The following is a 15678-nucleotide window of genomic DNA, read 5'->3' on the forward strand; positions in this document are numbered from 1 at the left end:
ACTGCTAAAGTGTACGTACAAACGGCTTGAGCGGGACTCTTTTGATCATTTCTGGTGGGAATGGACTTTTCGGATATGCAAGTTGCATAGTGAAGAAGTCTTCCTGGCCCTTTGCTCCAAGGGCTGATACTTGGCTGTCAAGCTTGGACACTGCCTGCTGCATCTGTATAAATGAAAAAAAAATAATATTGCACTTAAAATGAGATGCCTCGTCGCCTGGCACAACGGGCACAAGGCACACTGTAAACAAAAATAAGCCAAGATGGGAGTAACCTACTTGTCCTCTATAGTGCATGCCCCAATAAGGGTTTTATAGAGACCGTTTGGAAGGAGTAAAAAGTTTTCTCCCCTACAGCAGGGGTTTTGGATGGATCGAGGGAAGTTTTTTTACATCCATCAGGGATCTTTTTCAGGTAACTATAGAAGTAAATGTTTACATCAACTGAGAAAAAAATTACATCCGCAGCTGTACCATGCGCAAGCGAACTTTCATTCGACAAACACAAAATTATACACAGTACACAAAGATGCTCACAACGTTCACGTAATATTGCAGCACTCGCACTCACCACAGCTTAAAATAGAAAATTGAACAAGGCAGAGCCAAGTGAAATTTTGAGGCGGAAGAATGTGCCTGAAAAGCGAACTCCACTCCCAGTCGAACCAGCAAAGAAAAAAAGACCCGCTCTTTCCGCAGCGTGTTCTGAAGTTTGTCTCACTTCCGCACCCCTCTCATGATGTACAGAGAAGGTCCTTCAATGCTTCAAGCATCACCACGAATCCGGATGCATCGAGTGCTCTCCACGGGCCACAGGGCTCAAAGCGGTGGCACTGTCGCAGTTGAAAGTTGTAGCGTACTGATAAAACATAAGTAAGTAACAACTGTGACCTATGTTATTTCCCTTTCGTCCTCGTATACCTGGACGTTCTCTTCGAACGTCATCTTTGTGTTTGAACAGCGTTGAGCTGGGCAGCGTGGCGCAAGTGTGTCTGTAGCAGTTCAGTTAGTACCGTTCCGGTGTGTGTTCTGGCGCGCAATTGTGTGTTCTTCGGTCACAATTTATGATGCGTTGTCAGAAACGCGTCACATTCAAGGCACTCAGTTGTACGTTCTAATTATGAAAAAAAAAACGAAAGCGCTTTTTTGTTTGATATTTGGTGATTTAATTTTATGAGCGAATCATCTATATATTATGTCACCACTCAACTTGCACAAAAAGTATCCACCACCAGAAACAAAATACATGCACACTTCACCTTGTGGTTGCATTTGTTTCCAACAAATAAAAAAGACTTTTCACGTTAGGTTTAGCACACTTCCCCTCCGATTCTCATCGAACATGATAGTGTTTACAGCAAAACAGTTTTCTGCAAAAGCACGCAGCATAATAAAGTTTATTGATCGCCAGTTGTTCACTCAAGAGTGTTTACTCACTTGGTGTGCGTGATTGTGCACACTAAATTTCAAGCCATTTGATGAAATACGTGGTGCGTGACGTGCCATCAAAGTTCGCGTGTGCAGAAGAAATTTTTATGAAAGCGAACACGAGAGCGTGTGGCCTGCAAGCTCCGCCGGCTGCTGGCAGTGCGTTCAAGCCGGAAGGAAAGCAACTTCAGCTCCTTTTCGCGTCAAATCGAAGCGAGTAGAACAAGCAGTCACTGCAGTAACACTGTCAGAAACCCTTAACAAGGCTGTAATCCTCTCCCTCGTAAAGACGATTACGCAAGAAGTCGGTGATTGCCTTGAAGGGAAAGGGGGTTAAAGTCTCGACTCGGATTCCATTTCAACAATGACTGTTGGTTTTGCTCGCCTCGAGATGACACCAAAACAGGCTGTGGTTGCTTTCGCTCCCACTTGAACGCGCTGCCAGAAGCTGCCGGAGTGCGCCGCCCACGGGCTCCTGTGTTCCCTTTCATAAGAACTACCACTGTAACTATGTGCACACCGCGATGGAAAGGAGTCTACAGTAACGTTTTGCTTCCGCTTTGTCGTGTGGCGTCCCTACTGGTTGCAGTCGTATGCCATGCGTCAACCATGTGGCGACAGTGAATTTTCTATACGTTGCGTATAGCTGGCTGTTTATGTTCATCGCTATTTTTACCACGCTGTGGTAAGGAACGTCCACGACGGTGGCACGAAAGGAAATCTACAATGAAACATTCAAGGTACTCGGAAGCATTCAAGGTACTCACCACGAAATTTACATTTTTCATAACACTACGCTGTTGACTGTAGCGATGTGCTTTCACCAGCAACCTACTGATTCGGTAACATTCGTGCGTTGTTTATGATTACTGGATGTGTTCCTCAGAAAAAGATTGTGACAAACCTTGCTGCTCTCTCTTTCTGCATAGCTTAAAAAACACGAGTGACAATTTTTTTGGTTTTATTGAATATGCCGCCGCAGTAGCCTGGATGAGGTCCCACGGCCTAGAGTTGAGCGTTCGAGTACCCTAGTCACCAGACTAAAGTCGCCGATGGAATGTCCTAAAGGTCCAGGTTATTTTTAGCGAAGCTCGTCGACGTCGACGACGACAAGCGCTACAGAAAACTCATCAGTTACATTTTGAGATCTTCAGATAGCTTAAGCAGCTTTGCCATCAAAACGTTGCTACAGCAGTTAGGTACACTAGCACTCTCGTCGTCGCCAATTGTGTGTTCCCCTTTACCCGCTTTTGAATCCCTTTCTTTCCATTCGCACTCAGAGAATACTATCAAGAGTATTTCATTTTACGAAGTTCACTACATGTTCAGGAAGCGTACTGTTAGGAACCCTTGCTGTACGATGAGTGGTAATATAATCAACGGACACATTCGCCAATACACAAAAATTGGTGCTTCAGAACATGACATTAAAATGTAGGTCTTAAAATATAAATAAAATAAATTAAAATAAGGTCTTACGTGTGCCTTCACGTTGTTTAGGTAGTCATCCTTGTTGATTAACCACTGAAGCGTATCACTGTAGTACCGCTCAAGGATGTGCATGCAGAGAATATCCTTGTGCGGCATCTCGGCCCTCCGGTGGAAGAGGGCCACTAGTTGGTAAAACGGAAGCAATGATGGGTCGTCAGAAGGCAGAAATGGCGCAAACAAGATTACGAATTTCATCATTGCCCAATTCATTATGGTAGCGGCCGCACTGAAACAAGAAAAAAATTGGCATATATGATATTACACTCAGCACTCGGTCATTTCGCTAACTTTACTGAGGAGTACAAAATACTCAGTCACACAGGAAATATCATCGCGAGCAAGTGATTTACGCAATGCTCTCTGCGCTAACCCATATTATTGTGCTATAGCCCGTTATGTATAATTATAGGTATTATGGTATGCACACTCGAATCTAGCCATATTCCTTAACTATATATCATCATTACAGTGTTTAAAAGGATTAATACAATTCTGACGCGTTGCAAAAGGGACCTTTCATAGTTACACTGGGTTAACGTTCGCTATATGCAAGATGTCAGAAGAGAAATAGTACAATTCTGAGGCGTAGCAAAAGGGACCTTTCATAGTTACACAGGATTCACGCTCAGTATACGCAAGATGTCAGAAGAGCTTAGCTTTAATTTTACTAGCCCAGCATCGGCAATACAGCCTCGTTTAGATAGACACGCTTGACAGAATTTTCCGTGTTTGCGTTCTGCATGTGAGCTAAGTCAGGCTATAGAAGTGGCTTTCGCTGCCAAGAATAAGGTCAGCAAAGCTTGCGCAGCTGTGCGGGTACGCGACGAAAACGGCCCGTAGTTGCATGATGCATGCTCCTTAAAGCCCAAGACTATGTTTGTACAATGTGTCAGCGGAGTTTCATACAGCACACCCTTCACGGCCGGAAGTGTTTATATTGGTCAGACGGGTTGGTGTGTGAACTCGAGACTGATCGGGCACCAGAATTCCCTCCTGGATATTGTGCTTTCGACACAGCTGGCCGTGCACTGCCGGGAGTGTGGGTGCACTGCAGATTTTTGAGAAAGTTTTTTTGTCGCCACCGCGTCAAGCCGACAAGGAAAATATTGGAAGCCCGCAGAATATAAAAGACAGAGCAATACAGCGTCAGTGAAACGTCCATCGCCCTCCACGATAAGAAATATCATTTTTAAATTATTACCGCTAACATTGTTAAGATAGTATCTCTCGTGTCTACAAAGAAGTGTTTTCAGTTTTCTTGCCTTGTAATGAAGGAAGACCAAACAATGTTTTTTTTTCGCATGCGCGAAAAGAAAAGTATACTTTTGGTGTTTCCTAATTACATTTCTCAGCTGAAAATGAGCGTTCGTCTCGTGTGCTTCCTTTACTCTTCGTTTTTTGCGCTGTTTATCTCAACCAGCTTTGAAGACAAAGTCTAGGGTCAATATCGGAGTACCGGCACGACAATGCACTAATCATTGTTTACCTTCCCCACGTGCCTCTAGCATCACGTCACACAGCTGCTTTTAAAGCATCATGCTGGTTCCCGCGACGTATAGCAAACAAAAAACTGCTTTTAGGAAGCCTACTACGTCGTCTAACGTCGTAGTGCTGCTGTACCATCGCCCTACTTCGGTAGCTTTAGTACGCCATTTCTAATGACGCCTTGTTAGCCTGAGGAACCAATTCTACAGTAAAAATCTGCCATCTCAGACAAATTTTCTACCTTTGAGTGTTGCTTCAATTCAATATTTGCAAAGCAGGCAAGCGCTGAAGTGGACGTGGAAGTCCCATACTACATCATCGATATCAAAATCTACATTTTTACAGCTATTAAAACGTATCCGGTGAACTCACCTGCCGCGTTAGTTTAATGGCTAAGGTACTCGGCTGCTGATCCGCCGGTCGCGGAATAGAATCGTGATTGCGGCGGCTACATTTTAGACGGAGGCGAAATTGTTGTAGGCCGATGTACTCAGATCTGGGTGCACGTTAAAGAACCCCGCGTGGCCGAAATTTTCGGAGCCTTCATTACGGCGTCTCTCATAATCATTGGGTGGTTTTGAGACGTTAAACCCTACATATGTCAATTATTGTCCGATGCACTGAAGCACGGCAGTACTTTTGGGTTGTCGATTGTAGTGTTTCTACTTCAAACACTAATCTTCAAGTGGTGAAAAATTATGACACCACTCCCTGAATGATGAAAATCACCTCAACGCTTTCTAGTACAAGAATTTTCAAAACGTGTCCGACAAGGCCTTTGTTTTCACTGGTTTATTCAGTTACACATACTGCAGCTCTTCATAGAGACATAGCAGAAACGCACGCATGCACTATGTTGTATGTACAGCACTAAGAATAGAGTTGAATGCACACAAAATGAAAACTACAAATATTTTTTTTTTGCCAAGCAGCACCAGGCAGAGCGCTTTATGGAATGTTAAGATTGGATAATGTTCAGAAAAAATACTCTGCTTGAAAATGGTATTGCGGGTTAGAAATAACCATATCTTTACTCATTACTGCTTCTTGTGGGTTGAGGCAAAATGGATTTAAGCAAGCACGCCTAAATAGGATGACAGCGAAAACATTTTGTGGGAGAAAGGTGACATGTACGCTGTCAGTCTTCATGAAAGGGAACACGTGGTCGTGTGACAAGCTCTCTACAACGGCAGCTTAGAGTATCGTGCAGCGCTTGTCCGGCGGTCATAACTCGTTGTTTTGTTTGCCGAGAAATGACGTCAAAAGCTAACGTCTTTTTTTTTGCGGTCGGTTGATGACGGTCCTGTAGGTAGCCTCCGCAGAGTGCAGACCACGTGCTCACGTGTTTCCCTTGATAAAGAACCACAGTGTGCGACACACCTAGTTTTGATAATGGCACTTTTGAAGATAAAAGAAGTTTTAAGTACTAATACTCAGATCAAGCTGCAAATATCAGAATTACAGGAATAACTGAAATAAAAACAACCTGTAGGTTTTTGAAAAGAAATGAGTCTTTCTGTAAAGCCTAATTGTGCGGCAGTGTAATGACAATTAACACACTGAATGCAAATAAAACACTTTAATTAGCATTCAGCGTACATTTACTAAGTTTATTTATTTCCCAAACCTATGCGTGTAACGCAGAACAACATGCGAGGAAGTTCAAGCAAAAGCAAACATCTCGAACGAACACAGAGAAAGAAATACTCATACTTGAAGTTGGATTAGCTCATCATGAAATGCTCGAACAGCTTATCTAAAAAATTATCACTTTAAGTAGTGTACAGAGGCCCAAGCCACCAATTAGCAAAACGTTTCAAACTCATTCTGCCTCTACCATTTCTTTCATTTCATAGACTAGAGTGATCTAATGGAATAATTTACTGGTTATCTACCCAAAGTTCATTACGTACAACGATAAGCTTTAATCACCATCTCTTCTATACCTCTCACTTAACTCTTTTAATCGATACATTTAAACGACTTTTGATCAAATATCCTAGCCAAATACCAATCATCCATCACCATCGTGGAGAACATTATCATTATTTAAATCCGGTCACCATAATACATTAAGTGGCTGATATATTGTTGAATAAGTTCCAGTTTTTGAACGGCTCCTTACTTCAATCTTAAAATAGACAAATTGTTTAATACAGCTGACAACAGGGTTCTAATTTGCATGGATATTTCTCAGGAAAATTCCCTCACGAAGTTTTGAGACCAATTCTCACTTTTCAATAAAAACGTATCAATAAAATTAGAGAACGCTTATCACTAACTAGCATCTTACAATATTTGTATCATTCATAATCCTTGTGTGTACTTTCATGTGATACTTTACAACTTTACCCTCCGAATATTTCATTGTTATTTACCTCGTTCACATCGAACTGCAAGCATAAGTTTTCCATTATTTGTTCCAGTCTAACATCCACCAACAACCGTATGATTATGATCGAATGATTGATATGTGGGGTTTAACGTCCGAAAACCATCAATTGATTATGAGAGACGCCGTAGTCGAGGGCTCCGGAAATTTAGGCCACCTGGGGTTCTTTGACGTGCACCCAAATCTGAGCACACGGGCCTACAACATTTCCACCTCCATCGGAAATGTAGCCGCCTTAGCCGGGAGTCCATCCCGTGAACTGCAGGTCAGCAGCCGAGTACCTCAACCTCTAGACCACCACGACGGGGCCATGTAATTATGTGATACGCCGTAGTGGAGTACTTCAAAAATTTCGACCACCTGTGACAACCTGTGACCGGACCGCGATTTGATCCGCGATAAATAACTGAGAATTTTACAGAGCAGTGACGATTTTCAAAAATTACTACTAAGCGATTACAATCAATAAAGATGTTTATATATATCGAAAATACGCAAACATCAATGGCGTGCATGACATTACTAATAGTATAAACCAATTATTTATGACCTACTTTGTTGAGCTTTCCCCTATTGGGTATAAATTGATTAGTACGTTAAACAGTAGCATTTATTTATATGTCCATTAGAGAAAAACTATGTATATCATTGGGTCTTGTCGATTGTTACTTTCTACCTTTGATTAGCAAAATATATTCTTAACTTCAATCGTCTACTTTAACCTGGCACGTGTAATTGCTATTTATGAGCATTACGTCTGCAGAGTATCCATACAGTGCATATATTGAGAAAGAACCTTACATTAAAACTGCAAATTTGTGCAATTACGGGTAGCCGAAAGCGCTATGATGAGCGTGTCCCCTGTAAAGGAGTATCGCTTGAAGCACTTTTTCTCAGAACTGCCCGCCGGGCCTCTGGGGCTTTGCCGATATAAACTAAACTTCACAGGGACCAAGACTGAATCGTCGCGATTTCTTAGCTACAATGGTTTAAGCAGTTGAAGGCAGATTGTTGTTAAATTAATTTTTCGATTCCCTTCTAAGGAGTCTAGCATGGCAGCTAATGTTGCTCTTTACCAAGGTATTTTATAGAAAGGAAGGAAAGTTTTTCTCACTGTGAATTAATGGCGCCGAGATTATACATACGGACCGAGTTAAGCATATGCTGTAGCATCACGTTGCAATAAATACTTAAAGATCTTTTCCCAGCGGGCGATGCTGTCACGTAGCAGCCAATCCTACAAATGGCGCCATTTGTTGACGTCCAGAGTTCCTGGACATTATATCCATGGAAGGTTGCAGTTGTTTGCCAAGATCATACGTCTCGTGATGGGTTTTGCCTAGGTGAAGTTAAAGTAGGTTGAATATTGTCAATACATTGTGCTGAGTGTGGCTGCACCCCTTTATATAGAAGCGATCTGTGGTATCTCCACCACTGAATTTTTTGCTTTCTCTGATAAACCACGCCATCGCCGCACGACTCTTTTTTTGGAGCAAAAAAATACGTATAAACGCACCTGTCCAGCGCTGGTAATGTCTGGTCTCTCTCGTCTTCTTACCGTGTATTTTGAGCCTACAAATATGCTGATATTCATAATTGTTTAAATTCATACCCTTATTATAGTGAAACAGTGGCGTAGCCAAGACGTGGCGATCTTGGCCCTTGCCTGCCACTCTCGCCGAAGTTTCGTTTTTACCCTGGGCATGTTGGACCTAAAACGGCACTCGACCACGCCTGCACATCCGGTCCCCAATTCAGATAAACGTGGCCCCCAACCGTACAAACATTTCTGCCTACGCCCCTTGTCCAACATCAGAGTTTTTGTAGTGTATGTTGATACTACCAGTGAAGCTGCAAGTTTTAGTAATTACATGTAATGCAAGCTATTGAGTATATAAAAGTCTACTTACGCTCCTCTCAACGGGACTCCAAACGCTGACCTTGAATTGACGCTCAAGAACCGACATTGGTCTTGCTTGTAAACCTCAGTACATATATCTGGTAATCCCTGAGAAGCGAAACAAAAGTGGTTGCGAATAAATGCTATTATGCTGGCCTTTCACTGTATGCATAGTACAGTGACCGGCACCTAAATAACGGATACGTTAAGGCGGCTTCCGGCTGAGATCAGAGCTACATGCAGCAATATTCATTAGTTTTATTCAAACCGCTGTTCATTCGCCGCCAAAAACAGACAATTTTGGACTATGGATGAAAATAAGATTACATTTGTTCTAATTTCAGTATGGTCAGCCAAATTTGGTTAGTATTGCGGTTATGCTAGAATTGCGCAAAACTTCACGGGGTTCGCCAAACAGACATACTTCAGTTTTCACATTTTTTCTACTGGATGACTATAAATAGAGGGTAAACATATCTTTATCAATAGTGCTCTGATACATATAGTGCAATATATTGTAATATATTTTTAAGTGTACGATTACTAATTTATTCCTACTTTCAAAAGCATGACATATCCTTGAAATGAAGAATTATGAGTGAGCGAAGCTCCGGAAAATCGTTGGGTAACTGTGAATATGCCGTATAGAAGGAGGGACAACACATGTGTACTGTACACACAAAGTTGCTCTATTGGTCGTCGTAAGGGTCAACTCCACGAGGGTAAAAGCTCTTTCGCGATCGTTTTTGTCAATGGTTGAAAGATTGCATGGGCTGTGCTGCGGTTGCAAAAAATAAATGTGTGGTCTAGAACGCGCTTGTTCATCATCACCACTGTCGGTACGGTGGACGTGGCTCGACAATAAGGAGCTTTGCCCAGAAAATCTGGCATATCTCACGCATAAGGAAAATCGATGTAATGCAAAGCAACCAGAGAGAAGTGGCACATACGTAACTTTCAGTGAACATAACGTGCACATCAATACTTTCTTGTTACCACCCGCCTTATTTGTTAGTAACACATCCGCTTAGCACATCAGCGAGTTTATTGCATATAACTGAGCGACACCACGACGAGCGAACCATCAGCGTGGTATATAACTCATGCGGCAGCAATCTGAAACGCCGTTTCTAGAACGCTGCGCAGTTTATTATTGCATCTCCGTCATCGTTCCAACTACCTCTTCCTTTTCCCAGCAGACTGTCCACTACCAGTATAAGTCCCGAATGTGTCGCACCAAAAGAAAAGTAAAAGTATGCCTCGATGCTATACATGACATTGTAGTCATTTTCTTATTGCTACCTGTCAGATGCTTGTCCTACAGTCCTAACACAACACCGATTTCGGTGTACATCAAGCGAGCAAAATCGCTACGTGCGCACCATGGTCGTGGCACGCAAGTCATGGCGCAGATGACGTACATAGCATTATACTGCTGTTAACACGTTTCGTCACAGTCGTCAAAAAATCACGACACGCCATGCCAATCTTTCTGCACAGAAAGCGGCTGAAACAACCGTGACGGGCCATAGAAGCCATGGCGTACATGTTGGGCATGTTATGATTGCCACGTTACCACCTGTATGTTATTTAATGAATGCAGTCGTGTCAAGGAGTAAAAATTTGGTCATATCATTTAAATAAACTTCCAATCATGCCTTACATGACATGCGTGTTCATATTTTAACCCTAAGACTTGTTAGCTATGTTTTTCCTACACTCATTTCATACAATACAAATATTAGTATATTTCGAGGTAATAGAACGGCAGCAAGATTGCAAGTAAATCCAAGGCAAGTAAATTAGTGGTCATTTTTATGATGTCATTCACACTTGTCATACCTTCATATTATGGCATGTCAACTTTCGTATACATCTCATCAAGCGAATAACCATGTGAGCATGAAGTCATACCCAGATAGATAGATAGATAGATAAATAGATAGATAGATAGATAGATAGATAGATAGATAGATAGATAGATAGATAGATAGATAGATAGATAGATAGATAGATAGATAGATAGATAGATGAAAGGATAGGTCGATGGATGAACGGATGGATGGGGGATGGAAGGATGGAAGGGTGGATGCATGGGTGGATGGATGGGTGAATGGTGGAATGAATGAATGGATGGATGGACAGATGGATGGACGGATGGCCAGATGGATGGATAGATGAATGAATGGATGGATACGCTAAAGTTCACTGCAATTCGCTGAGAAACTCTCAGCATTCAAGTCAAATGGCGGGATGAGGAAGATGAATGCTTGTGGGGAAAAGATCTGTAAACAGGATGTGTGTGCTCGAGCCAGAGTTACGACGATTGAACTTGTCTTCTTCAAGGATAGAATAGTTTTTATTTGCAAAAGTGCGTTTATGCTTCGTACCCTTTCTTGGAACAAAAACAAGTGATGAGGAAAGTAAAAAAAAAAACAGTCATAGCTTTGCCGCCAAGGCAAAGGAATGAACATGATAGCAACAAATTGAAAGGTGACGCGCAGAATGGCAAGCGGATCGAAACCTTCCCCGCGTTTCTTACGCACAAATGACGCACGAGATGTACTCACAAGTACAGATGAACGCGAATAAGCGTCCCAGTTGTTACTTCGCTGTGTCTGAAAAGCGCGCCACTTTTTTGCAAACAGAGGCTTTGCAACGATTGCAGTGACCTTTGTGCACCACTTATCTACAACAATCTCCTCCTCTCCGCTGGCCAAAGTACGCGTGCGAGATGAGAGCCGGCGCGTGCTCATGGCGTCACCTTGCAGTTAATGTTGAAAACACGATAGTTCCTGCCCCCCCCCCTTCAAGATGCTCGCCAACAACGGTAAGAGGTAGATATAGAAGTTTGCAGTTTAAATATTATCCAAGGTACTTTTCGGTGGCTCAGTGGTTAACGCGTCGCATTCAAGACGCAGAGGTCTCACGTTCGATTCCGCGCGCCGGAGTCCCTTATCCTGATTTTTTTTTTCGTTTTTTGCATCTTCATATATATAGATCCGTATACGTACGCGGTGCATGAATTTTACGCCAACGCTCGCGGCGAAATCTAGCCGAGAATGTCCATTTATTTGCTATCGCAATAAAACTAAAAAAAAGCAGGAGTGAGAAAAATATTCTTTGAAAAAAAAGCCTAGGGGGTATACATTTCGCTTAATTAAGTTTTTGAGAAGCGGTATTTCGGCTGGCCAAGACAGTCTTGTGCTAGACTAAACAAGCATCACTAGGATGCGACAAAAAAAAAAAAGCCGTGGCACAGCAATACATTGCACCAGGTCACATATTCGTTGTCATCAATTTTTACATATTTCACTCAAAAATCCGCTCCACAAGAGATAGAAATTATAAAAAGTCATACCTTAGTAACCAGTTACTTATACTTCAGCCAGCAGGTATATCCGTTTCTAAGGGGCCTCTCAAAGCCATCTCATTCGCTACATACACAACGAAAACCAATTACAGCTGGGCCCTTCTTTCGTAAATTTGTTTGTTGCCATCGTTAAATAGTAGTTCCCATGACACGGATAATTCAGCGTCTAACACCGAGTATCCTGCCCACTTCTTTGTCAGAGAATCTCATCCAATTCACTAAGCCCGTTTATCACTGTCGCTTCTCCCCCCTCCCGCTTTAGCAGTTGCCCACTCTTCTTATGTTTATTCTAAAGGACAAGGTACGAAGCTCATACATAGCAGCGCTAATGTCATTAAGTACTGTTTATGGTAAAAAAAAATATCGCTTTCACTCTATGATGGAGCTTCATACGCTCCCCAAAGGTGCCACAACGTGGTGCCACTGCGCCGCAGATGCTATCTTTCATGAGCGGAAATGGTTGCACGGTGTGACACATAGTGGTTCTAAGAGAAAAAGGAAGAGAAAAGTGAGCCCCGTAACTGTCCGCATCACGGTGCGACACCTCAAGAGTAGCTCACAAGGAATGGGGGTGAGGAGGGATTAAAATAATATGATTAAAGCTATATATAGAGAGAAAGATGCGCTAAGCCAGTGAGCAAGGACATATCGAGAGGATAGGAGAGATTTGAAAGATGGAACCACGGTCACTTGAGTCCGAGGACGGGGCACCACTTGCAAAACTTCTTGTCGGCGTCAAGAGGTGGCGTAGGGCAAGTCCAGTGGGTCAAAACTACGCTGTCGTCTGAGATCAGCGTCAGAAGATGACGTAGGGCCAGACGAGTCAGCCAGAGCTGCACTGACGTCGCAGATCGCGAGGGCAAAACCGGTCGGAACGGAATCCAGCGAGCGAGTGGTGTGACACCAGCTTGTGATTGTGATGCTTATGTGCGATTTAAGGCCGAAAAACCACCATATTATGAGAGATGCTGTAGTGGACGGCTGCGGAAATATCCCACTACCTGGGGTTCTTCAACGTGCACGCAAATCTGAGCACACGGGCCTGCCACACTTACGCCTCCACAGAAAGTGGAGCCGCCCCAGCAAGGATACGATCACATGACCCGCGGGTGAGCAGCCGAGTGCCTTAGCCACTAGACCACCACGGCGCGGCCTTCTTTTTGTGCATCTGCTGCGTTATTTACAGATCATAGCCTTTAGTGGAATCCTCGAACGCAGACATTTTTGTCTCTCCGTTGGCCACAAGATTCAGCCACCCGGCCAAATTTCAAGCCCTTAATTGCTGAACGCCCAGCCATCTGGGAGGGCATGGTGCGGGCTGAACTCAATATCTTATGTTTCATGGCACACATGCGTGAAAAAAGGTCAAGTGCAATTTTTATACTCAAGAGTGACGTCATTCTGGCCATCTACGACTTGCGCTAATTGGCGCTACCGTTGTCGGTTCGACTGTTTAACACCATGAAAATGGGTTGCTTCACAATTCTAATAACATACCCTTTTATATAATATTTCAAAGGGGTTTTCACATGATGCACTTTCATTCAAAACTAAAAGCAAAGGCACAACGCAAAGGTTTAATTTCTATTTTTTATTCAAGATGTTTGGCATATGTTTTCACTCTGTTTACATACACGGGATATGCGTGTTTATCTGCGCATGCATTAGTCTAGTGCTTTTGAATTATGATGAATTTACTAGAAGACAAGAACTGGAGAATATAATTAGGCCGTTAACACCAGGCACTGCTTCTATGCTGCGACACAATCATTTCACTTAACCAAGGAACCTGGCGCTTGTGCATCGACACGGCGAATCATTGCGTTTAGAGTAGCTAGGCCTGACCTGGCTGACTTATTCAAGATTCGGCTAGTTTCAGGCATTCGTCGTAAATTAAGAAAGCTTCTGCCGGTAACTGTCACACTCGTCACTCGGCAACACATATATGCAAGATCACGATCGGTCATGGTTTTTCCCACGTATGTAGCGCCCATCTTTGATAAATGCGCATTCAAAGGTTGCGAGGCTGGTTGCTGAAAGCCTCTCATTTATGAATTGTTTTTCGAGACCAGAAGCAAATTAAAAAATGAAACGTTGCTGTCTTCGTGGGGTTGTTAAAGCTCTGTCGGTTACACAGCACCACTTACAAGCGTGAGAAAACTGGGCGCACATTTGTGTGCTACATATTCGCGCACTTTCCTGTTAATATCATCAAACGTTGATAATGAATTCGCACAGAGCCTAACCAGGGTCACTGCATGGGTCACTGCAAGGTCAATGCACTATATCATTAGCTCAGTTTTTTTCGTGCATAGCGTACTATTTTAGGCGCAGCGTTATAAACACCAAGGTATTTAGAGTTACGTATCTAGAGAAGTTGTCTAGTAAATGAGCACACAACCTAATTCTTACGTATTGATGTTACGCCTCACATATGCGCAATATTTCCTTTTGGATCGACAATCTTTGCGACGCAACGCAGCCTCCATATCAACATTACTAGGTGCTGAGCAAGGGATTAAACTTTCGCCGGGTGGCTGAGTCATGTAGATGGATAGAAAGATATGCAGGCCAAAATTTCTACGTTCATGTGTCTCAAGACAGACGTCTATAGACAATTTTAACAGCGTCTTCCAGGCTCTGGCAACCTTGTGCGTACAACGAAAACGTGCCTCAGGATTTTTTCAGCCTATTTTTCACTTCGTTGCTGACCGTGGTTGCTTGTGTTCCGATGCTTCTGCGGATAATATTTCAATGAAGCACTAGCGACTCGGCCCTTTCCCAGTCATGCAGGGTTGCACTCTGCAAGTTTGACCTAATTTGTCCTCGCAAGTCAAAACACCCTGTTTTCCGACAGGTCGACGACAAAAAAGTGCCTGAGAGCGACACCCCGAGAAAACTGGATATCTGGTGTGAGCGCTGCCCCTGCTTCTTTGCGCATCTCCTGTTTCTTTATCTCTCCGCCACAGCCCTGTACCCGTATATATTGCGGCGCACTCGCTACCTTTGCACTCTCCTTCGGAACTGCGCTGTTGACGTAAACGTTGGAGTCAGTTGTAGCGGTATCGTTAACGTAAGCTGTGAAAGCAACGCAAGCTGTGAAAGCATTAGCGCTAGCTGTACCCCTCAGCAGATGGAGGCTCGGGACGCACAACGTGAACGCCAACATCGGCAAGCGAATCGCGAAGCTGCGAGGTAATTCAAAGCCACAGTGCAACATAAACATCGAGCTCAAGACGCCGAGGCTCGAGACAATGCGAAGCCGAATCGAAAAGAAAACATCGAGCCGAGGACTCTGAGACTGTGCTATCCTTGTTACACGGGCAGCCTAGCCGCAATAATTTTTTTATTGGCGCCAGTATGCCCTATGGCATCAGGTAAATAAAAAGAAAAAGTTCTGTTTTCTCTAGAAAGGCAAGGAGTGGTAGATGTAATGGATCGTGCGTCCAGCGCTTTAAGTCAGGTGGTCAGCCTGGGTGGTGGTGAAGGCTGCGTAGGTGGCGAGTGCGAGCCTGCTGAAGGCCCAGGCAGGTTCCCAGTATGTGATCAAGTGTTGCCTCTGTAGCTGGGGAAACGCAGCATGGGCATGTCGTTGGGGGAGGCTGTGCACC

At 43.4% G+C, this 15678-nt stretch overlaps 1 protein-coding gene across 1 annotated transcript in view; it reads right to left on the bottom strand.

Annotated features, from left to right (window-relative positions):
• LOC119168750 (uncharacterized) overlaps positions 1-15678 on the bottom strand; it is a 288336-nt gene that overhangs the window by 188978 nt on the left and 83680 nt on the right. The window contains exons 10-12 of the mRNA XM_037420141.2: positions 8705-8802; positions 2906-3143; positions 20-163 (exon numbers count right to left, since the gene is read on the bottom strand). Coding sequence (XP_037276038.2) covers positions 20-163; positions 2906-3143; positions 8705-8802 — 480 coding nt within the window. The remainder of the gene's footprint in view (positions 1-19; positions 164-2905; positions 3144-8704; positions 8803-15678) is intronic.

The sequence above is a fragment of the Rhipicephalus microplus genome, chromosome 3 (genome assembly GCF_043290135.1).
Source record: "Rhipicephalus microplus isolate Deutch F79 chromosome 3, USDA_Rmic, whole genome shotgun sequence".
NCBI lineage: Eukaryota > Metazoa > Arthropoda > Arachnida > Ixodida > Ixodidae > Rhipicephalus > Rhipicephalus microplus.